General features: G+C 40.5%; 2 protein-coding genes across 3 annotated transcripts in view; one reads left to right on the top strand and one right to left on the bottom strand.

The window, feature by feature from the left end:
- Positions 1-3836, bottom strand: part of eprs1 (glutamyl-prolyl-tRNA synthetase 1) — a 43670-nt gene extending 39834 nt beyond the window's left edge. Inside the window, exons 1-3 of one of the 2 annotated variants that reach the window (XM_061765370.1) lie at positions 3633-3836; positions 405-489; positions 158-257 (exon numbers count right to left, since the gene is read on the bottom strand). In XM_061765370.1, the coding sequence (XP_061621354.1) occupies positions 158-257; positions 405-489; positions 3633-3675 (228 nt within the window). In that variant the 5' untranslated portion in view covers positions 3676-3836. The remainder of the gene's footprint in view (positions 1-157; positions 258-404; positions 490-3632) is intronic. The other variant, XM_061765372.1, reaches the window with a different exon arrangement.
- Positions 3837-6822: 2986 nt separating this feature from the next.
- On the top strand, positions 6823-25375 carry tdp1 (tyrosyl-DNA phosphodiesterase 1). Its single transcript, XM_061765368.1, has 16 exons — positions 6823-6964; positions 8205-8777; positions 9618-9661; positions 10698-10753; positions 12091-12187; positions 12737-12771; positions 12863-12955; positions 14993-15163; positions 17919-17997; positions 18084-18260; positions 18921-18969; positions 19095-19161; positions 19251-19358; positions 19860-19962; positions 20050-20155; positions 23788-25375. The coding sequence occupies exons 2-16, from the start codon at positions 8207-8209 to the stop codon at positions 23859-23861; spliced, it is 1830 nt and encodes a 609-aa protein (XP_061621352.1). The 5' UTR covers positions 6823-6964; positions 8205-8206; the 3' UTR covers positions 23862-25375.
- Positions 25376-25432: the final 57 nt, after the last annotated feature.

The raw sequence follows: 25432 nt of genomic DNA, 5'->3' as shown, positions 1-25432 counted from the left end.
ACTTAAAAATACAGAGTTACTTTTCAATCACCCTGTGTATTTAAGTTTCTGAACCAAGAGCCAACCTTCAATTTTGTAAACTACTGGTTTATTTCCATTTATTCCGATGGAAAGTTTCCAACTTTGAAAACTCAGAATTTTGCAACCGTACACACACCTCAGTCTGTTCCATCAGGTTGGCTCCATAGAGGCTGAGAGATGGCGCCACCCGCGCCAGATAGCGACTGATGGAGGTTGCATCATTGAACTGGATGGCACTGCGGGGAAGACAACGAACAGGTATTAACCTCTTATGTGGGGACAGCTGGCTGATGACATCAGAACAATGGCTTTTATCTAAAAAAAAACTTGTAAATCAGGTTGCTAGTATCTCTTGGCACCCCTGTATAAGGTGTCTTGCTTACTCTGAGACTTGAAGGCAGGTGTCCTTGCCTTCCTCCAGCGACAGCTGCACACTTCCTTTCACATGCTCGGCAGTCAGGAGGGCTCCTGGACAGACAGTAAGATGTGAATGTGAAATAATCTCGCTTAGGCAAGATAGCTTCTTCAAATAACTACCAGTCTCCACTTCACTATTTTGCTCCACAAAACCAGCCTAAACGAAAGGATACATGCATTGTCTTAATGTGTCTGTGAAATGCTTTCATTAAAATATCTCAAGGATCCAGAATTACACAGTAAACCCTTGCTATTAGTGGGTGTTAGAGACCAAACGCCCACTAAAATAGCAAACATTTGCGAATAGTATGGAATGACTCAATTCAGCTGCATAGTTGGTTTATGAGTGCTTGACTCATCTACAAACAACAGGATCGATTAAATTGCCTTTTCAAATGCAACCAGTGGGGCACAAGTTTGCGTTTCAGGAACCAATTCACTCTTCTTTTTGTTGTCCTGTTCGGCTATTAGGTCAAGCACAATGGAGAATCTGTATCCTTTTTTGTCGGAACAGTTTTACTGTGTCACAGTGGCGTTTTTAATCTGCCGCTGTGGTTTCATAGTATTATAATTTGTTTACTGAGAATCAGAGTCGATCAGTCGAACAAAGTTTCTAGGCGGGAGAGAGAAACGAAGACAAAAACCAAAAAACTAATTGTAAACAGGATGAGAAAAGTAAATCATTACATATCTACAACAATGAAACATTAGATATGAGTGTTGTATGGGCCTGTAGTGCTACACAGTGTGAGGGAAGGACAGGACAAGATAGAACAGGACAAGGACAGGAGAAGCATGCAGGACAAGGGTCGTGAACCCGGCTGTACAACTGAAGTGTGGTGGGATTGACTATGTAAATTCTAAAAGTCGATAGGTCGAGAGTGTGAGTGAGGGGTTACCCCAAGCCATTCACAAATTCATGAGTTATTTGTCGTAATAAGTGAGTGGCCCCACACCCAACGAAAGAGTCCCAGGGCTGTGTGCCTGCGGACACATGCAAGTGAATTGACACAGTTTCGCATGCACAAAGACTGACAGAAGTGTCCTGTACTTGCTGTGCCTGCACCACGGAGGCTAAGGACCCCACCCAATCAATCAAGGGGTGGGATCGGGCACAGGGCTCCACCCGAGAGCAGCACGGTGGACGAGACACATCCCACACTGAGAGACCCGGGGCGGTCCGCCGGCACCACAGAGGCGCCCCGACAACTGGCCACCCGAAGGAGGCCGCAGGGACCCAATGCCACCCCCCAAGCCGACACCCCCCCACCACCACACGCACACACACACACACACACACACACACGCCTCGCCCCCCTCCACCTCCAGGAGAGCCAGACGCCCCACCCAACCTGTAGGGCCCACGATGCAGCCAGTCCCCGCCCAGCCCGAGGGCGGGAGGGTGTCCCTTGTTTGTTGGAAAGGAGGGCAGATAGGGGCACCCGACAAGTTACTTAATTTTTATTTTATCGTTTTTATATTTATAATTTAATAATGTTTTTCATTCAAATATTGAGGTGATTATGGCGTCACTGCTACGTTATCTACAGAGGTGGGTAGACTAGCCAAATATTGTACTCAAGTAAGAGTACTGTTACTTTACAATAATATGACTAAAGTAAAAAGTAGTCATCCAAATATTTACTTAAGAGTAAGAAAGTACTCAATGATTTTTTATTTTATTTTTAAATCAGCATGATCAAATAAAATAAATAATAATACACGGGAGTCGACACACACCTGCCACCATTTCAATTTTTAACTGCCCAATAACCAAGAGCACATACATTGGGCCCTACAGAAACCTTATTTGTTTAATCCGCTTAAATGAATTTATGAAGAGGCTGTTTGCTTGTGTGTGCGCGTGTGACACCATAGGGATAGTGCTAATTTTGCCATATCCACTGCCAAAACAACAGTAGAAACACCTGCAACTTACCACAAGGTGTTTTCTCAAGTTAGAAGTGGGCTGAAATGTCCACGTTTGGGCAGTCACAATTTAAGAGCTGCATGATAAAGCTGTTTTTTTTGGAGTCTGTCAAATAAACAGTCGCGCGGCTGTTTTTTCACCCCCAAAATGAGTTATTTTGATTGGCTCGCGAAAGCTATGTGCGCGGTAATGTGACTGCCTTGTGTCGTCTGATTGGTGAATTGGAGTCAAATGACATTAGTGATCCCGTTTGATTGGCGCAACGGACACCCTATGCGGAAGTCGAAGATGGAGTCTAAAAATAGACGCGCACACACAAGAAGGAATAAATAAAAGTAGCGAGCGGCATGTCGATCATTGTAACAGAGTAAAAGTACAGTTTATAGAAAATGCTACTTGAGTAAATATAACGGAGTAAATGTAGCGCGTTACTACCCACCTCTGGTTATCTTCATCGTACAGCCATCATTCGGCAATTCACTCTTGCATCAGCATGCAGTACCTACTCAGCTGTGGGTCGCTGTTGAGCCGCTGTCAAAGCTGACACGACGCTTTTAAACCTATGGTTAGATAGACCCTAATGCATTTCTTCACTGGCCACAAATATATTTAGTATTAAAAAATGTGTGCAAATACACAACATGCATGGGGGATTTTCGTTCGAGCCATCAATTCAATCATTTGGGCTAGCGTGTGCGCTGATGCAACACCCATGTCAAACATTCGCGTCACTTCTAAGTTAATTGAACTCTTATTACGAAGGGAGGAATAACACGCCTCGACTTAACCGCAATACAAGTAGAACATTTAAGCGTTTTTGGTATGAAGTAGATTCAGTTATTCGGTGCGTTTGTCGCTTGTTTTGAGTGCCACGACGACAGGATCACTAATTGGTCGCTCACTGACTTACACGCCCCACAGAAGTAAAAAAATGGCTTACATGCATACAAAGAAGTCTTCAAGAGTTTTTGTTCGCTATATTTCAGATTATAAATCGATATTTTACCATTGTTGTTATTTACTTTCATGGTATAGTTTCAATCCACACGTCCGATATCATTTAAAACATGTTTTTGTTTCTCCAAATAAAAAAATAGAACTAGATATATCAAGAGTACAAATGAGGCTAAATGGCCACTTTTGAGATTGTTGTCTTTCTGCCACTGGTATACACGTTACCGTGCTAATAGATAGTTAGCCGGCTAGCCAGCTGTTACTCGTGGGCATAATTCCTTCGAAAACTCGGGCAGAAGTCGTCACTCACCTAAAGGCGGGTTGCTACTGTTGATGATGAGCTTTAATGCCATGGTGTGAGATGATTGAGTCTTCTCTCCGTGTGCTTAAAAGAGCCTACAGCACCTCAAACTGCTAGCAGTCAAGGTAAACCCGACGAGCACGCCACAGTCAACACAGCAAGAGGAGCCTGAGGAGGGCGCACTTCTTCGTGGTTTAGTCAGGCGACAGCTATGCAACTACAGGGCTCGCTACTGCTACTCGGCGGCGCAACGTTTTCAAGATGCATTACCGCGATCTACTGTGCTGAAGCGTGGATCAGAGTACGTCATGTACAGTACTAGGGAGCAAAATAAATACCCCCCAAAAAACCTTTATCAATCCTGTTTCATTTAAAAACTGAAACAACGCTTTGAGCTTCATTTCTTCAGTGTTCAGTACATTTCTAAGATTAAATACTGGAACCCCACTTTTCTTCAACTCATCTCGTGGCCTCCCTCTACTTATTTCACACCTTTGACAATTACAAATAACATATTCAACACTGTCCTCCTCCAGTCCACATTCACACAAATCTGTCCCATGTTTCCCAGTTAAATGCATTGTCTCATTTAGCCTTGTATGTCCTAATCTTAATCTTGTTATAATTGTTTGTTCCCTTCTCTTTCTCCCCACTGCTTTCATGCCTCCCCCGTCTGCTGTATTTTATAGAAATGCCGTCCTGCGTAACCTCCATTCCAAAGTTTTTTTGCCATTCTGTTTTGATTATGTGTTTAACATAAGCCTTGACCTCATTTATCCCAAAGGATATTCCCAACCATTTTTCTTGTTTAAGTGCTTGTTTTTGCAAAATAATCTTCTTTTTCATTCCCCTTTATTCCATTATGTGCTGGAACCCACGTAAACCTGACGCGCGTCGCTAATTTACTTAATCTATACACAATATCTCATCAATTTCAAATAACACATCTGACGTACTTTGTGATACCATGTTGTTTATCCAGGGTTTATCCAAAAGTGTGTTGCTGTATGATAAATTGCTTGAGTGTACAATATGCTTTTGTTATTAATCCCATTTCATTTGCCAATTTATTTGTTGTCCACCCATAACTATCTATCTTGGCTTTGCCACTCTCCAAACATGGCTGAAGAACCTTCACAGTTGGATGCTGTATATTTTTGTGACTCTGCAATTTTGATCAGCAGTTCATCATAAGCTGTTTGTATCTTAATTGAAAATGTATTTCTTCCATCTCAACCTGTACTGCATTAGCTGGAGATGTCTTTGAAGCACCACAACAAAATCTTAATGTATAGTTCTGCATGACTAATAGTTTTTTTTCAAGTGTTTTTCCTGCCCCTCTATAGACCAGGCTTCCACAGTCCAATACTGATCACATTAAACTAACATAAATGTTTGTTAACGCATTTTTACTTTCATCCCAATCAGATCCCGTAAGACTTCTCATTATATTTAAAACCATTTAGCATTTTTTATCAATCTTATTTATACTTTGTCAATAACTTATGTCATCTTTGAGTCAAATACAACAACTGCAACCGCAACCGCATCTTTGAGTCAAATACAACAACTAAAAAGCAAAACAAAAAAAAGAACTTCTAATGGTTTTCCATCCATCTTTATCGACAATTTTTTTTAATCCGTTTCCTATTAAACAACACTAGCTTTGTCTTATCAACAGAAAACTTAAATTCCCAACTATATGACCAATTCTCAACAATCCCAATTGGATTCTGTATCTTATCTTGGATAAACTGGATATTATTGTCTATCTTCCATAGTGCTCCATCATCTGCAAACAATGATTTCAACAATTTCCTATATGTGGGTTTATTTCTGGAAAAACATCATTAATCACAATAGAAAACAACAACGGACTGATAACACTCCCCTGAGGTGTGCCATTTTAGACCTTATATGCAGCAGATAAAGTAGTGCCCCATCTTTACTTAAATCTGCCTGTCCAACAGGCGATCATTTATGCTGCCTATTGATCTCACAATCGCTTCTTCACATGCACTGGAAAAAAGAGTCCTTTGAATTTACTTCATTTGAACATGTAAATCGGTTGCAAATGATTAAAATGTGTTTAAATTGACATAATTTACCCCTCTTCTCCTAAAAAAAAAAACATGATTTTTTTTTCAGCGTGCGTGTCCATTCATGCGTATTAAAATAATAACTTGAGTAATCAAAACGGAGTCAAAGTTTTTTATATCCTCTTTGATATGCTGATGTGCTTCTATTGGAATTCAAAAGATTTATTACAAATACCACACATACAACATTTACGCATGAACCTTTATCTCACAGGGCTGAGGGTAGGTTACTGTATGAACACGTTTGTTATGAGTTATAAAAACACATGGTATTAACCTTGTTGGGTGATCATAGTCAGCCACGTGTCCTCCCATCACCCCAGAGAGAGCTGCGTCACTTATATTGATATTTTGGAAAACTACTTTAATGTTGAAATTTTTTGAGAGCTATTTAGTGAAGATTAAATTGCACATAGGTGTGAATGTGAGTGCGAATGTTTTTTTTTTTGTATGTGCCCTGCGATTGGGTGGCGACCAGTTCAGGGCGTACCCATGCTCTCGATCCATCCTCTAGAACAGGGTTGTCAAACTAATTTTTGTCACGGGTCACATCGCAGTTATGACTTCCCTCGGAGGGCCGCTACGACTGTGAACGAAAGATTACCTCATATAATTACATACAGTATACACAACACATTGATGTATAACCAGTTTTGCAATCAGAACCCTATAAAATCATGTTTTTCAACGATTACATTTCTTTTCAAAGGGTGATTGGTAACAAAAAAAAAATGCTTCCAAATATCTCAATGGTATTACACCAGAACGCAATTAGCAATTTTGATTTGTTTTCGCGGGCCACATTAAATTATGTGGCGGGCAGTAAAACAAACAAACAAAATAACTTAAAAATAATTAATTCACATGTAAGGACAATTTAGGCGGATGTGATAAACACTCGTCCACCTTTCTGCCCCTAAATAACACTAATGTTAATATAATTAATACATTTATTAATGAAATTGAACTATTTTACACACATATTTTAACTCTTATTTTCAAATGATTTTTTACCTCATTACGTACCTCATATGGATGTACGTACATTTTCATACGAGTTTCTACCCGGACTCATATCTGTGGTGCACCTGCTCTACTATTTTATTTTCCATGTTTCTACTCGGATTCATATCTCCAGCAGACATTATTCACGCCTCTGCTCTTTTCATGGAAGTTTATTTATTCGATTAACACCTCTACACCCGCTACATTGTTAACTGCACGTCAGCAGCGTGGTTTAAGGTAAAATATATACGGAAATTTTGTCGTTTGATTGATGATGCAACATCCGTTCGTGCCCATTTACACTCAGAACTGGTGTTTGCTGCGGGTCATTTTTTTGCAGTTTGTTTTGCACATCTGTATGAGTACGAAGGAAATGGTTGCATGTTTAAGGCAAAAAATACACACAAAAAACCCCAGAGAATGCTGACTATTTAAGCCAATGTACTTTATTTGTATTTATTTATTTTATATTTGTATATTGCCTGTCTAGACTGTTTAGCTTTTGGGAAAGAAATCTGTTAAATTTGCATGTTAAATTCAACCTCGTGTTTAATTGATTTTAATTATTTTTTGTATTTGTTTATTTGTAATTTATTTCATTTGTTTTGTTGGGACGCCTCCCCTTTGTGTGTAATATTTATGGACATTTATTTTTCGTATTTTTTTTATTGTGATATTAAAAAAAAAAATAATTTATTGAGGTATTATTTTATCCATCCATCCATTTCCCTTACCACTCATTCTCACGAGGGTCGCGGGCGTGCTGGCGCCTATCCCAGCTCACTCCGGGCGAGAGGGGGGTACACCCTGAACTCGTCGCCAGCCAATCACAGGGCACATGGAAAAAAAAACAACCATTCGCACTCACATTCACATCTATGAGCAATTTAGTCTTCAATTAACCTACCATGCATGTTTTGGGGATGTGGGACGAAACCGGAGTACCTGGAGAAAACCCACGCAGGCACGGGGAGAACATGCAAATGAAGAACATGCAGGCGAGCCCGGATTTGAACCCGGGTCTTCAGAACTGGGAGGCACACGAGCTAACCAGTCATCACCGTGGTGCCATTATTATTTTATTGAATAGAAATTACTGTATATATTTTTGTTATATGGGAAATATGTCCAATGAAGGAAATACAGTACTACTATTACTACAACAATTAATCATATTTTCTTTATTGAAGACATAAAAGTGATTCAATTGAAAAAAATGCAATTAAATCCAACTAATAAAAAAGTAATTTAAAATAATAATGATTTATTATATAGCACATTTCAATGAAACTAGTGTATTTACATGGATTTTTATTTCTATAGTTATTTCCTTTTTTCATTTGTTGTATTGTTTTCTTCATTAAAGTAATTAATAACACTAATACATATTTTCATTTCTTTATATTTTAATTGAATATAAAAATATTATTGCTGGTATTGCAGCAGGAATGAACTAACTATAGTTTTCTCTATGCAGGCATGTCTCAGGACAGTCAACACGGCAAGTGGAGCGTATCCAGCAGCGAGGACGACGACGATGAGCTTCTTCTGTCAGGGACATCATCCAAGCCCCCTCAATTGACCGTGTCCAATCACAGCTCGCGCTCTTCCTCCGTCATAGACATCGCCTCCGTAGATGAGAAACCGGAATGGTCTCCGGTTCCTATGCTCGTGGTCGGTTCTGAGGCCAGACAGCAGGCTGCAAAGAACCAGACAAACCCTGTCAAATATGAATCCTCTCCATCTTTAGCCGGGAAGAGGAAGATGGACGTAGCAGATGGCTCCGGTTGGGCGCTCTCTGACAGCGATGATGATGAAGATGCAAAGAAGAAGAGTAACCCACCACCAGCGAGGAAGGCTCCCAGTCCCAAACGCCAGAAGGTGGCAAACGTACGCCCTCCCAGCCCCCATGGACGTGTCTACTACATTGACGAGCCCGATGACTTCTTTGAGTCCAGCGTTCCCTGTCTGGATGACATGTTCAGGTTCTACCTCAACAAGGTGACGGGCCTGGACAGGAAGTACAACAGCGGAGCGCTGCATGTCAGAGGCGAGCAAAAGTCTATCCCATGTTTGGCTAAAACTTTTAATTATTGCTGCAACTGATGATTATCCCTTTATTCAAAAGCAGAACATTATTTCAAATTGACAGTGCAGAAAATGCACATACATAAATTTATTATGTGTCAGTTACTGGTTTGGTCTGTAACTTGTCAGAAAATAGGAAAAAAATGTTTAATAGTTTTCCAAAGTAAAAAATATGTTTAGATAAGATAATCAGTCTGCTTTCATGGAGGACTATAGAAATCTGAGAAATCTTTTCTCTTGAGAGGCTGCAATTCTGAGGATTTAGACAATTATAAATTTAACAATATCGCTAAACGATTAATCGCTTATCAAAATAGTTGATGAATTTGATAATCGATTAGTTGTCAATTAATCGATTATTTTTTGCACTTCGCACGGTGAGTGACTGGTTAGCACATCTGACTCACAGTTCTGGGGACGGGGTTCAAATCCCGGCCCCGCCTGTGTGGAGTTTGCATGTTCTCCCCGTGCCTGGGTGGGTTTTCTCCGGTTTCCTCCCACATCCCAAAAACATGCGTGGTAGGTAGATTGAGGACTCTAAATTGCCCGTTGGTGTGAATGTGAGTGCGAATGGATGTTTGTTTCTATGTGCCCTGCGATTGGCTGGCGACCGGTTCAGGGTGTACCCCGCCTCCTCCCCGAAGATAGCTGGGATAGGCTCCAGCAGCACGCGACCCTAGTGAGGATAAGCAGTAAAGAAAATGGATGGATGGATGGAATTTTTGCACCTCTATTTATAATCCTACTTTCTTACACAACATAATTTTTTCAATGATCAATTGTCCTTTGTTTTCTTCCGCAGACATCCTCTCACCATTATTTGGCACTTTAAAAGAATCCGTTCAGGTGAGGATTCATCCAATTTGGCCATTAATCTTCCAGATTTCTGACCATATACGATAAAAAAAAAAGCCATGAAATAACAGAAGTTAAACTAAAAATAAAATAAGACGACAAATGTATTTTATCCTATAAGGCAGGCAGCAACTTGATTTCAAATGGATGCCACATGCCTCACAATAAGGCAATAAAACGATGTGATGTCTCCTAGTCAATTAGCAAATAAAGATCGAAAAATAAGGTGAAGATATATTGCGGTTATCCACCTTCATGCTAATCTAGTTAAATATAATGAAAGAAAATAATATTTTACACATCATTATTATGACTATAGTAAGGTTGGTTGAAAATGATAAAAAGAAATGTACTTAAACAAACCTTTCATTATATTCATTATTTTGTCTAATTGTTATAAAATTTAATAATTGTGTTATTCAAATATTATTGTATTTATTTGTATGTATTTATTAATACCTTTAAAAACTAATTATCTTTTGTTAGATTTAATAATTTCATTATATAATTTGTTTTATTAAAAAAATATTGTTTTTATTCAATTACATTATTATTAAAATGTATTTGTTTTACCTTTTTAAAAATGTCATTTCATTTCTATTGAATTGAATAATTGCATTATTTAAATAAGAATATTCCATTATTTGACCATTTAAAAAAAAAATCTAATTAAAATTTTCTTTAATTGAGTTATTTTATTTGGGTATGCTATTGTTCAACTTGTGTTTACCCTTTTCTTAAAATGTCATTTTATTTTAAATTAAGTAGAATTATTTTATTATTTAAATATTGTTACTGTATTTCTTTTCCAAACACTTTAAAATATTTTATTTGTAATTTAAATTTATTTATATTTATTATTTTTATTTTTTATTTATATTTTACATAAACATTGAAGAACATGCTCAAAAAGATTTATTTATATTTAAAAAAATATATATGATAGGAAACACATTGCAGTCCTATGCTGATAACTGTTAAATACATCAGTAACAGTACCCTAATGTTATTCATGTCCTTTTCGCAGTTTAATTACTGCTTTGACATCGCCTGGATGGTTCAACAGTATCCCCCAGAGTTCAGGTGAGTTCGCATTAGGGTTGGGCATCGTTTGAATTTGAGCGATTCCGGTTCTGATTCCAGTTCCTTAGTTCGATTCCGGTTCCAAACAATTCTCGATTCTGATTCTTTTATGGGGCTGGGTCAAAAAAGTTTACATGGTTTAGATAAAGGGTGTCCAAATTATGAACATCCATTTTCTTAGCAGCATAGACTAAATTGAACATTTGACTCGAGGTTCTTTATAACCAGTATCAATATCAAACCTATGAACTAAAAGGCAATGTGTGTGGAACTAACCCAATTGACTTAATATTCAATAATTAATGTTCAGTTAAACGTTAAATATAGCTTTGTTAAAATAGTTATTTTAACAATGCTATATAGCTGCCCCTGTATTCTGTTTAATCACGTCAAATGGTTTATATGTGCAAGTTTTAACTTGACTTCTTGTTTTAAACTTGTAGCCTTTTATTTGAAGGGTACGCACTGGAACTCAGCATTTTGTCACGAAAAGTAACTTCACACTGCAATGGTGATTTATTTATTTTATTTTTTTAAATTTAGTTTTGTATTTTTTTTTATTTAAAATTTTTTTTTTTTTAAATGGATCGAACCAAATGCTATAAAACACTGATTCCTTTCCCTACCCATCGATGAGGCACAGGTTTAGTGTTTGTGATACTGTGAGACACAGTTTGTGAATTTTGGCCCAATTCATTGTGATGAAAAGTTGCTACGGTGAAGTTTTAGCCCAATGATAAGTTTTTTTTTTTTGTCATCGGCACTTACGTTGGTTTGAAGACTAAAATAATTGCGAAAAACCATCAGTGCAAAAGTGTTGCCAACCGTTAACCTTGTTAGCTGCCTCAATGTTGGCATAGACGTATTTTATTGTTTCACTCACCCAGTTGACTGAGAGTTGACTTGACTGAAGCTCCACGAGGTGAAGGCTGAGGCTCGGAGCGCGTCACATGCTACACATCGTGAAAGCCTCCTTTGCACAATATAATCTTATTCAAAGTGTTGCACTGAGGCGACTGGTCATTGATTTTAATAAAGTTAAGACACACTTTTGTTTGCCGCCACCACCGTTGGGCACAAGCACGTCATCGTGCACGTTCTTCTTCGTTGGTTTACGCTGCTTCTTCGTTGCTTTTCGTCACTTCTTCTTTGCGGCTGGAGGAATCGGCATCGAAACTGTGAACCAAAATGTTTAAATTTGAACCGTTCCGGGAGAACCGGAACGTTAGTCCTGGTTCCAATCGGTTCTCGATTCTCGATACCCAACCCTAGTTCCGATCACAATATGAAGTCGATAATGAACTTGTCTGCCATTTTATCTCTGCATATCCTCTCAGGGATCGTCCCATCCTGATTGTCCACGGGGACAAGCGGGAGGCCAAGGCTCGGCTGATGCAGCAGGCTCAGCCCTTTTCTCATGTTCGCTTCTGCCAGGTACGACGCACTGTGTTTCTTCACAATGGAAACAGGAATGACCTTTGAGCAAAAATTTGCAATTTGTTTGAGGCAAGGTGTTTATTTTGCATTTATTTGTTTATGTCGACAATGCACCCAGCATTTAAATGAAGCCCTGCGTTTACTCTTGGAAAGGCGAGTATTTGAAGAAAAAATTGGTATTATTTGAGGTTTGGTGTTTATTTGTTCATGTGGACGAAGCTAACGACAAATTACTGAGGCATTCTGTTACAGCAGAGAGTACTATTTGAGGAAAAAATAGACATTTAATTGAAGTGGGCTGTTTATTTGATCATATCGACGACACATCTGGTGATAAATCATGGGAGCAACCATTTAAATGCAGCTCTGCTTTTATTAGGGCAGAGGCCACTCTGAGGAAAAATTTGCCATTTATTTGAGATGACGCGTTTATTTTTTCATGTCACCAATCCACGTGGCGAGTCATTGAGTTGAGGTGCTGTGTTTGTTAGCATTCAAAATTAATTGATTGTTCTGATTGTAATGATGATTATTTTTTACTGACAGGCCAAACTGGACATCGCTTTTGGAACACACCACACGTAAGCATGACTATTTGTAAACCTTTGTGGATTCCTGCAGTCTCACATCTCTTCACACAGTGACTCTAATTTGTAAATTAATTAAATACAGGAAGATGATGCTGCTGTGGTATGAGGAGGGCTTCCGAGTCATCATCCTAACCTCCAACCTCATCCGAGCCGACTGGTATCAGAAGACACAGGGGTCAGTCCCTTTTGCCCCTCATAACGCTTATCATAACATAACATAACATAACATACAGTGGGTACGGAAAGTTTTCAGACCCCCTTAAAATTTTCACTCTTTGTTATATTGCAGCCATTTGTTAAAATCATTTAAGTTTATTTTTTTACCCTCATTAATGTACACACGGCGGACGACTGGTTAGAGCGTCCGCCTCACAGTTCTGAGGACCGGGGATCAATCCCCGGCCCCGCCTGTGTGGAGTTTGCATGTTTTCCCTGTGCCTGCGTGGGTTTTCTCCAGGCACTCCGGTTTCCTCCCACATCCCAAAAACATGCTAGGTTAATTGAAGACTCTAAATTGCCCGTAGGTGTGAATGTGAGTGCGAATGGTTGTTTCTTTCTATGTGCCCTGCAATTGGCTGGCAACCAGTTCAGGGTGTACCCCGCCTCCTGCCCGATGATAGCTAGGATAGGCTCCAGCACGCCCGCGACCCTAGTGAGGAGAAGCGGCTCAGAAAATGGATGGATGGATGGATAATGTACACACAGCACCCCATATTGACAGAAAAAAAATGTAATTGTTGAAATGTTTGATGATTTATTCAAAAAGAAAAACTGAAATATCACACAGCCATAAGTATTCAGACCCTTTGCTGTGACACTCATATATTTAACTCGGGTGCTGCCCATTTCTTCTGATCATCCTTAAGATAGTTCTACACCTTCATTGGAGTCTAGCTGTGTTTGACTATACTGATTGGACTTGATTAGGAAGCCACACCACTATCTTTATAAGACCTTACAGCTCACAGTGCATGTCAGAGCAAATGAGAATCATGAGGTCAAAGGAACTGTCTGAAGAGCTCAGAGACAGAATTGTGGCAAGGCACAGATCTGGCCATGTTTATAAAAAATATTCTGCTGCACTTAGGGTCCTAAGAGCAAAGTGGCCTCCATAATCCTGAAATGGAAGACGTTTGGGACGATCAGAACCCTTCCAAAAGCTGGTCGTCCGACCAAACAGAGCAAGGGGGGAGAAGAGCTTTGGTGAGAGAGGTAAAGAAGAACCAAAGATCACTGTGGCTGAGCTCCAGAGATGCAGTCAGGAGATGGGCGAAAGTTCTAGAAACTCAACCATCACTGCAGCCCTCCGCCAGTCGGGGCTTTATGGCAGAGGAGCTCGATGGAAGTCTCTCCTCAGTGCAAACACATGAAACCCCGCATGGAGTTTGCTAAAAAACACCTGAAGGACTGAGAAATAAGATTATCTGGTCTGATGAGACCAAGATAGAAATTGTTCATCACTTGTCCAATATAGTCCCAACAGTGACGCATGGTGGTGGCAGCATCATGCTGTGGGTGTGTTTTTCAGTTGCAGGGACAGGGAGACTGGTTGCAATCGAAGAAAAGATGAATGCGGCCAGGTCCAGGGATATCGTGGAAGAAAAACTTCTCCAGAGTGCCCAGAACCTCAGACTGGGCCGAAGGTTCACCTTAAAAAAAGACAATGACCCTAAGCACAGAGCTAAAATACCGAAGGAGTGGCTTCAGAACAACTCCGTGACTGTTTTTGAATGGCCCAGCCAGAGCCCTGACTTAAACCCAATTGAGCATCTCTGGAAAGACCTGAAAATGGCTGCCCACCAACATTCACCATCCAACCTGACAGAACTGGAGAGGATCTGGAAGGAGGAATGGCAGATGATCCCCAAATCCAGGTGTGAAAAACTTCCCAAAAAGACTCATGGCTGTGTTAGCTCAAAAGGGTGCTTCTTCTAAATACTGAGCAAAGGGTCTGAATACTTATGGCTGTGTGATATTTCAGTTTTTCTTTTGTAATAAATCTGCAAAAATGTAAACAATTATGGTTTTTTTCTGTCAATATGGGATGCTGTGTGTACATGTAAAAAAAAAAAAAAAAAAAAAAAGAACTTAAATGATTTTAGCAAATCGCTGCAATATAAAAAAGAGTGAAAAATTTAAGGGGGTCTGAATACTTTCCGTACTCACTGTATGTGTGAGGGGCTGAATCCTTAAACACCCCCCCCCCCTCCAGGATGTGGATGAGTCCTCTGTTTCCACGGTTACCAAAAGGCAGCAGCGACACCTGCGGCGAGTCGCCCACCTTTTTCAAGAGGGACCTGCTTGAATATTTGGCATCTTATCGGGCGCCCGAGCTAGATGAGTGGATTCAGCGGATCCAGGAGCACGACCTCTCGGAGACCAGGCATGTTATGTTGCATAAACGCACACACACAAGAGCAGAGGCCAATATTTGAGGAACAAGTTGGTGTTTAGTGAACATGACTTTCAATTGAGGAGCTGTGTCTAGGAGACATCACACCTAGCGATTAATTAGGCAGTTTCACCTGTTAGTGATGAAGCCACTATTTGCAGGAAAATTAGGTGTTTAATTGAAGTTAAGCATTTACAGTATTTTTTTCATACTTTGATTCAGGCTGCAACTGCGTCCACCATTACAAGGTTAATGCAATGAACACATTAAATAAGTATCGAAGCCATAATTTATAAATGATTATGATTATAGGGTAATGATTATGTTGTGCAATTGAATAGTATGCACAATTATCTGTATCCAATTACATAATATACTGCAACAGGGATCTCGTTTGATGTGCATCCCGCGTCTGAGACGCACAGAAATTAGCAGGGACGCATAAAGTAAGATCAATCTGCATTTTATTTCTAGCTCAGACTAGAAAATTTTAGCCCAGATATTGGCCCGATTAGCTATCATGGGCGATTTTCCAATCGGACCTGACTGTTTTGTCAATGGATAACACAAAAATATTGCACAAACACTATAAAATAGAAAACTGTAATATAGCGGGACCACAAAGCAAGAACCATGATATAGCGGAGGATTACTTTATCTGTATTCCGTGATGATAAGTTGCAGGGTCTCATTGTTGCCAGGTTGGGACTCATTGTTTCCACGACAAGTGCATCCTGGGACTCACATAGTTTCAAGTGTAAAATGATCTATGCTGCAATGACTGTCCTGCAGTAATGTTCTTGACAACATTTTGAAAATATGGAAGTTCAGACAAATTTGGACAAATTGTTCTGGAAGTGATTTTCTGTAGCTTAGCAGCTCTGTAACCGGCAATCAATCGAGACTCTGTGCCTGTTAGAGTAGAGGCAGAGACTTGTGGAAAAATTGATTGTTTATGGGCCTATTCTCCTGTGGAAACATGTGCATAGCTACATTTTTCTGGCTGCGCGCATTCTCCCATCCACTCAAATCTGTCATTTACTCACCTTCAAGCCAGGTACACACTCTGGGTGGAGCAACCCTAAAATATGTGCATTCACTGTCAAATCTGGCCTTGTGTGCGAGTTGCACACATGTTGCGCACATGTTCCATGGAGTCTCCTCTGGACTTATGCATTTTCCCTCTTCTGCATTCTAGAGGCTGTAGTAAGTCTAGTGCCCCGTGAAGGCGAAACATCCTATTGCAAGCTTTCATTCAGTTAACGTCCCAGCCACGGCCTGGCGATGGCTGATTTGTGCTGACAGTGCAGGATGCACCGGGCCCATAACGCTGATTGACTGCCCAATGGCCATAATGTGTTGCTTCCATGTTACGCCAAGGGCCGAATGTCGACATATTCAGTCATTCATTCATCTACCGTTTTATCCTCACTAGGGTCACGGGCGTGCTGGAACCTAACCCAGCAATCTTTGGACGAGAGGCGGGGTACACCCTGAACCGGTCGCCAGCCAATCGCAGGGCACATATAAACAAACAACCACTCGCACTCACATTCATACCTACGGGCAATTTAAAGTATTCCATCAACCTACCACACATGTTTTCGGGATGTGGAAGGAAACCGGAGTACCCGGAGAAAACCCACGCAGGCACGGGGAGAACATGCAAACTCCACACAGGCGGGGCCGGGATTTGAACCCCGTTCCTCAGAACTGTGAGGCGGATGTGCTAACTAGTCGTCCACCCTGCCGCTGTCGACATATGATATCATATTAATTGGCAAAAATATGGGCGCCAGGTGACTTTTGTTCACCGCTGTGATCGCACAGCTTTCTGCTTAAAACATGCAGCAGACGGCTTGGAGTTTTTTGTTTTTGTTTTTTGAAAGTGCTTGCTGTTACAACAGTCATCGTAATAGCGCAATGATGAGCTAGGTTTTGAATCATTTGCTTTTATTTCCTTCTATGTCGGTCGCCAAAAAGGGACTTGCCCGCGGTCTGTGGCGCAAGGAAGGTTTAGGGCACCGCTGATCTATAGAATGGTAGGCACACCCCATTTTCTATTGCTGGACCTCCAAATATGCGTTCAGTCATAAGCACAGTATTCTGATCAAAATACTTTTCTTGGATTTATTTCACACAATTTAAAAACACATGCTCTCCTTCAAAGTGTAGTGTGTTCGACGGAGTGTTGCGCACGTCTCACTGGTGACGACACATCCACTATGGAAGGTATTTTCATATTTAAAGTGTGCTACTTTTTGTTGTAAAACACAACATATGTATACTTATAAACTGTATTTTAATTTGTTCTGAGTGTATAAATAACTCCCATGATGAAACTCGTAAGGGATTTGAGTCGTCACTAGGCATTGAAGGATGTGACATCTATCTAGCAGATGCAGAGATATGGACCAATCAGACCCAAGCTGTTTTCCGTATTTAAATTGGGGCAGATGAGCGATCCAGTCAGAGCAAAGCTCATTTATATGTCATATAATAATGAGAAATCCAACCATCTCAAATGCCAGGCAGAAAAGACCAACTAAAATAGCTTGAATAAGGACATTTTTGGCATTTCCAACCAAATTGTCATGCTAACTAGATAAAAGCACATCAAAGATGATCACAATTAAATAATAAAACAGGGATGAAAGTGGATCTTTAAGGCCAGGCATTTACAGTATTTCACGGTCCTCAAACATGTCCATGTCTTTTATCTAGTCTATGGTCTGTGTGTGGTCAGGGTGTATCTGGTAGGCTCCACTCCTGGCAGATATGTAGGACCAGACATGGAGCGCTGGGGCCACCTGAGGCTCAGGAAGGTAACAAAAAAAAAAAACATCATTTCTGTATTCATTTTTAATGACTTTATTGATTATTGCCATCAACATCTCTCCGTGGCTTGAAGCTGCTGTACGAGCACACCAACGGCGTCCCCGACGAGGACCAGTGGCCAGTGGTGGGCCAGTTCTCCAGCATCGGCTCCATGGGGGTGGATAAGACAAAGTGGCTGGCAGGAGAGTTCCAGCGCACCCTTACCACGCTGGGAAAGGGGTCTCTTCGGCCCAACCCCCCTGTTCACTTGGTACGCTCCCGAATTTAGTAACATTATTCACTACTCACAAAAAGTCAGAGAGATATTTTTTCTGGTAAAATGTCAGGATGAACCTAAAATACACTATTTGAGGGAACTTTTGAATGTCCAACTGCTCAAAGTTTCAGTACTTTTTGCTCAATTTGCTGTTTTCTAACAAGGAGCTGAATGGCAAAATTCACAACAGGTGTTTCATCCATGAACAGGCTTCTTGTTTGAAGCCTCGCAATCGGAAATTACTGTTCATCAATTAAGCTTCATCTTGGTCTTGTGATGTCAAAATGTGAACTCCGTGATGAAGAGGACTGTTTAAATACCATTTCCAATTGATCCAGGAAACTTCTTGGTCCATTCATGGATCAAACACCTCTTGTGAATTTTGCCGTTCAGCTCCTTTTATATATCCTCCTAAGTTGTGCAAAAAGTACTGAAGATTGAACAGTTGGATGTGCATTTAAAAGTTTAGAGGTTAAATTAAGTTCACATGTAAAGGTTATAGGGCATTGTAGGTTCATACTGGAATTTCATCCGACAACTCAATACCCTTAGCTTTTGAGGAGTGTGTTTGAATGTAGACAAATAAAGGCTTTCCCTCTACTAATAATTGATCCCTCATACCTTTGGCCTTTTTGTAAATTGTTTCTTTTGCAGTTGTACCCATCAGTGGAAGATGTCAGGATGAGTTTAGAAGGTTATCCTGGTGAGTTTTTTTTTTTTTTTTAAACATTTTTATTTTTAGCTTTGTTTGTTTTTATTTTTAGCATTTATTTAGAGATTGTTTTTATTTTTGAGGTATTTATTATTGCGTCTCCTCTTGTCCACAAGCTGGTGGCTCTCTTCCCTACAGCATCCAGACAGCGCAGAAGCAACTCTGGCTGCACTCCTACTTCCAGTATTTTCTCCCACCCGTATTTATTGCACCGTTGTACGCCATATTGTAATAATATTGAGAATGTGTACGTTTTGTGTGTTTGTGTGTAGCCGATGGCAAGCAGATGCAACTGGTCGGACTCATGCCATGCCCCACATCAAGACTTACACGAGGGCGTCACCGGATTTCACTGAGCTAGCTTGGTTCCTCGTCACGAGGTTGGTCGATAGATGTAACTCGATGCAGATATTTGAGGGAAAAAATAGGTGTTTATTTGTCACTGGGTTGGTAGATAGATGCAATTTGATGCAGATATTTGAGGAAAAAATAGGTGTTTATTTCAGGTGATGTTTATATTTGTTTATGTGGATGATGCACCCAGCGATGAATTGAGGCACTCTCTGTTTGCGCAAAGATAACTAAGGAAAAATGTATTTGAGATGGTGTCTAAATGAAGCCTTGTGTGCATCAGAGCAGAGACCACTATTTAAGGCAAAACATAGATGTTTGTTTAAGGTGAGGCATTTACATTATTTGGATAGTGCACCCAACAATTAAGTGCTGCAGTGCATCTTGTTAGATATACAGTACTGTTGCTGTGGTGGGGAAAAAAGCTTTATTCCACATACTTTGCGCCCACCTACTGGACCGTAGTGGAACAGCCTAATCAAGTTTTTTATATGGTACACATTTATAATAATTACTACCCATTATTACAGTGCCAACCTGTCCAAAGCAGCATGGGGGGCTTTGGAGAAGAACAACACACAGGTGATGATTCGATCCTATGAGCTCGGCGTCCTCTACATGCCCTCAGCCTTTGTGAGAACATACACATGCACACATGCGCACTTGTGTTAATGTTAATGCTAAAGTGTGGTAAAGAGGGTGACTGTTGTCTCCTTGCAGAACATGAAGACATTCCCAGTGAGGAAAAACCCATTTCCCGTCTCATCGTCGTCCTCCGGTTTCCTAGTGCCATTTGACCTACCCCCAACATGCTACACACCTAAAGGTACATACAGAATATGTATAATTTATCCATTCATCATCCATTTTTCTATAGGGCTCGTCTTTATTATTGTGGCGGGTGAGCTGGAGCCTATCAGCTGAATTTGACATGGTACACGCCAGCCAATAGCAGGGCATATACACAGTGCCGTGAAAAGTATTGGCCACCTTCTAGAATTCTTATATATTTGCAGTTTCCCCTCTTTGTTTAACATCATCAAATAAAGGTAACTATCAGACAAATATAACCTAAGTGAACTTAAAATGCTGTTTTTAAATGGTGATTTATTTTTTTAAGGGGGAAAAAAAACTATTCAAAGTTACCTGGCTCTGTGAGGAAAACGTAATTACTCTCCTCATTAAATCATGAATTAATTGTGGCTAATCACAATATTTGGTTAATTTTCACTGATCACACACAAGCATGATTACCTCCAGATCTGTTCAATAAAGAAATCACGTAAACAGAATCTGTCCCGACAAAATCAAGTTGGACAAAAGATCTAAAAATGCTGCAACAAAATGACACGATCCACAGAAATTCCAGAACAGTTGAGAAATAAAGTAATTGACATCTATCTGTCTGGAAAGCGTTACAAAAGCCATTTCTAAAGCTTTAGGATTTCAGCAAACCATAGGGAGAGCCATTATCCTCACATGGAACACTGGTGAACCTTCTCAGTGGCCGGCCTACAAAGATTACACCAAAGAACAGCAATGACTCATTCAGGAGGCCACAAAGGAACTCAGGACAACTTCTAAAGAACTGCAGGCCTCCCTTGCCTAAGTTAAGGTCAGTGTTCATGACACAATAAGGAAGAGACTGGGCAAAAACGGCATCCATGGCAGAGTTCCAAGGCGAAAACCACTGCTGACAAAAAGAACATAAAGTCTCATCTTACTGACAACTTGCTGTGATTGATGGAACCATGAATTCTGCTCTTTCACTGAATCCTGAAGGAAAATGTTCAGGCATCAGTTTGTGACTTCAAGATGAAACGCACTTGGGTTCTGCAGACGGATAACGATCCAAAACACACCAGCAGGTCAACTCCTGAATGGCTTAAAAAACAAAATGAAGGTTTTGGAGTGGCCTAGTCAAAGTCCAGATTTGAATCCGATGGTGTTATGGGTGTGTGTTCTGGTTCTTGTCTTCCCCCCGTTTCGTACACACCTGCTCCTGAGAGCATATTCACCACCTGTGCCTCGTCACCCTAATTACCCCTTGCATTTAACCTCATGTCTCATTCGTTCTAGTTGCCTTTTCGTCGCGTTCCAGCATTCCTTGTTTCCACATCACAGACTCACAGTAAGACTAGACCCTATTCCGATTATCGACCTCACCTTTTTGCCTCACGTCTTTGGATACTGTTGCCTTTTTTGGATTGCCTGCCTCAGTACCGACCTCTGCCGTATATTAAACCTTTCTTTTTGAAACTGTCCATTTGTTTTGGAGTCGTGCATTTTTCGGTCCTATCCTCTGTTCTGCTCATGACAGAACGAACTGGCCATAACATGGACCCAGCAGACTCAGACCCGGTGCGCAAAGCCCTTCAATCGCAGGGTCAACGCCTCTCGAAGCAGGATGAGCAGCTTGCTGCCCTCCACCTTCATCTAGAGGGACTGTCAGAGCATCAGGACAAAATGATGAGACAGGTGGCCTCACAGTTTGAAGTTCTAATGAATATGGTTCATTATTGTGCTTCCTAGTTCCAAATCAGTTCGACCAAGACGAATGGCTTGACAAAAATTGACCATAAGGCGCACTTAAAAGTCTTACATTTTCTACAAAATGGACGGTGCGCCTTATTTGTGCACCAGAGTTCCAAAATCTGTAAATCTTGTTGTGTGACTTTAATGAGCGTTCCGCTTGACTCACTGGGAGCATTTCCTGCTGACACGCTGGTTATATAGAGAAAAGGCGGACGTGACTGAGGGAAGGGTCCTCACATGAAAAGAGGACGCTAAAGGCACGCTCCCAGTAGGTATAAAGCGCCGATATGTGCATTGTGCAAAAAAACATCAGTTTGGCTAAGGAACCCCGAAAATGGCACCTACGAAGAGACACTTATGAAGCACAGTTTAAACTGTAAGCTATCAGTTACGTGGAGGAACATGGGAATCGAGCAGCCGCGAGAGAATTCAAGATCAACGAATCCATGTTTCGTAAGTGGAGGAAGCAGGAAAACGAGCTTCGCCAAGTCAAGAAGAGGAAGCTGAGTTTCTGCGGAAACAAGGCGAGGTGGCCCGAGTTGGAAGACCAACTCGAGCAATGGATTAATGATCAAAGGATAGCCGGGAGAAGCGTCTCTACAGTCACCATTCGACTGGGGGCAATAACGCTTGCAGAAGAAATGAAAATCGAACATTTTCAATGAGGTCCATATTGGTGCTTTCGTTTTATGAAACTGCGCCATCTATCCATTTCTCGCCGGGCGAGTTAGGCCACCATATGTGAATGGATTGTGGATGCCTGGGCTAAGGTATCTGCTTTGACTGCTGTCCGAGCTTTCGCGAAAGCCGGCATCATTGCGGAACAGCCATCCGGCAACGAGACTGACTCCGACAATGACCCGGCATGTTTAATCGAGAACTTGCCCAGCTGTTTATTTTGGATACAAAAGATGAGGACTTTGATGGATTTGTGGATTAGGATTGATCAAAAAATAACGTGAGTACATTGTTAAATACGTCAATAAAGTACAACCAAACTCAGTTTTGCTCCTGCTGCCTTATTAAAAACATACGCTAGCATGCATGCTAGCGTATGTTTTAGCATGCATGCACGCTACCGTATGTTTTAAGATAGCCTATGTTTTACCATGCCTGTCCCCATAATACGGTGCGCCTTATGTATGTGTTAAATACAGAAATAGACCCCGTAACTGAGACTGCGCCTTTGGTGCGCCTTATGGTTGTGAAAATACGGTACATTCTCTCTCTCCCTCACACACACACACAGACAAAACCATGCTTCCAATTATTTTCAAGTGAGATACTCTACTGACACCCTACACCCTGGATTGGTCGTCAGTCAGTCACAGGCGAACTGTTAGATGTACATTTTACCATCCATCAATTTTCTCCCTTTTATGCTGTTAAGAGTCACAGGTGAGCTGGAGTCTATCTTGATTGACTTGGATTGAATGGTTACTATATAGACTGGATTGGTCAGCAGTCATGGTCCAATAGTTAAATGTACATTTTGCTATCCAATCATTGTCTACTGATTATCCTGTCCTGGGTCATTGGTGTGCTGGTGTCTATCCTAGCTGACTTTGGGTGAGAGGACTAGTCGCCACCCAATCACAGGGCACATATAGACACTTAGATTCACACCTATGGGCAATTTAGAGTCTTAAAATGCATGTTTTGGAATGTAGGAGGAAGCCAGAGTACCAGCAGTAAACCCACGCAAGCAAGGGCAATAATAATTCAGTAATTCAAACTCCACTCAGGAAAACTGGAACCCAGATAGAAATTCTCAACCTCAGAACTGTGAAGCCGACATGCAAATCATTCTGCCAAAATCATTTATATACATACTGAAATATTCCATTAGAATTTGTGTGTGTATTCCAGATTATAAAACATGTTTTTAAATAAAATAATGCTCATTTTCCCCTTTACCCACAGATGAACCTTGGATCTGGAACATTCCGTATAGCCAGGCTCCAGACACACACGGCAACATTTGGGTTCCCTCCTAAAAAATGCACACTTAGAATTTGTTATTATTATTATTGTGCTTATAACTGTCACATTTCTGTCATTTCTATGCCATTTTCATATTTTTTTTACAGTAGAGACAATAAAATATCGTGTTAGATCGTTACATGACATCTGCCTTGATTTGGTGCTTACCTATATACAGAAACATATAAGTAGTGAACATTTATAATAATCAGATTAAAAGTTAGTCATGGACGGAAGGAAGGAAGGAAGGGATAAAAATAGGAAGGGAGGGAGGAACTAAGATGGGTGGAAGGAAGGAAGGCTCTAGGGCTGCACGATATTGGAAAAAAAATATACAATTTTGCAATTTGAAAAATTGAAATTTTGCAATTGTCTTTCACTCTGCAATCTATATTGCGGTGTTAAAAAAATGCATGATAACATACACATAATGTGAAAACCAGAACACGTTTCCCTCTAGAAAAACTAAGCTCAGTAGCGCACAAAAGTATGCAGTCATTTGTATGAAGTCTACCTGTAGTTAAATGCACTGTAGTATTGAGCAATAGTCCAGCCAGAGATGACATTAAAATTATTTGTACTGTAGAGTCATTACCACATTCCTAACACTATTCATTTGTTTATAATCAGTTATTTTACACCAATGTTTGAACACATGCATTAGTATTTCTATATTTGAGTGCATTAGTTTAAGATTGTGTATACTTGGTTTGTCCCTTCAATACTGCAGTGGCTCTCGCCCCTCCCCCTAAGTGTAATACATACATACAACATACTGTACATTCATGCGTCACATTCGGGAGAGAGATGCAGGAAATGCAGGTGTGTAATTGTTTCCCGTGGCCTCATTAATAGTTATCATACAAAAAAAAAAGTATATACCACTTTGGGCTGCTCCGTGTGTGTTCTTTGATGGGTTATAATTTACCGTAACATCAGTGCAAATCTTATTAGCATGTCCAACCAGGTCACTTATTAAGATTACAGTTGACTGACTGCATAGCAATAAACATTGTGATGACGAGCTTCAAAGGATATATTGAGCGGACCTAGGATTCCTTTCTCTTTTCACATCATTCTCCCTCCCATCATTGTTTCCTTCCTCCTTTTTCCCTTTCATACAACCTTGTTTCTTTCCTTTCATCCATCTGTCCTTCTTTCTTTCCTTTCACACCATCCTACCTCTCTTCCATCCCTTTTTCAGAATCATCTTTATTTGCTCAGTATGTCAAAAACATGGAATATGTCTCCGGTGGACAAATGTGTTTGTGACAAATTTGTTTCCTCCCTTAATCCACCCTTGTTACCTTCCTTCCTTCATCCTTTATTCTTTTCATGCCATCCTTGTTTCTTTTCTTCCATCCTTCCCTTCATACATCCATATTGCTTTCGTTCCTTCCTTCCATTAATACCTCTTTACTTCATCCCTTGCATACATCTTTGTTTCCTTCCAGCGTCCCTTGTTTCCTTCCTTCCTTTAATACCAATCTTTCGACAATCCCTTCCTTCTTGAAGAAGTTAATTTAAGGTGTATAGCTACTTTTAACGCGAACCCTTTGACTGCATGGTTTGTGGTTGGGATTGC

This window comes from Phyllopteryx taeniolatus, chromosome 2 (genome assembly GCF_024500385.1).
Source record: "Phyllopteryx taeniolatus isolate TA_2022b chromosome 2, UOR_Ptae_1.2, whole genome shotgun sequence".
Taxonomy (NCBI): Eukaryota; Metazoa; Chordata; class Actinopteri; order Syngnathiformes; family Syngnathidae; genus Phyllopteryx; species Phyllopteryx taeniolatus.
The sequence above is the reverse complement of the archived record's forward strand: the minus strand, read 5'-3'. Positions and strand labels throughout refer to the sequence as shown.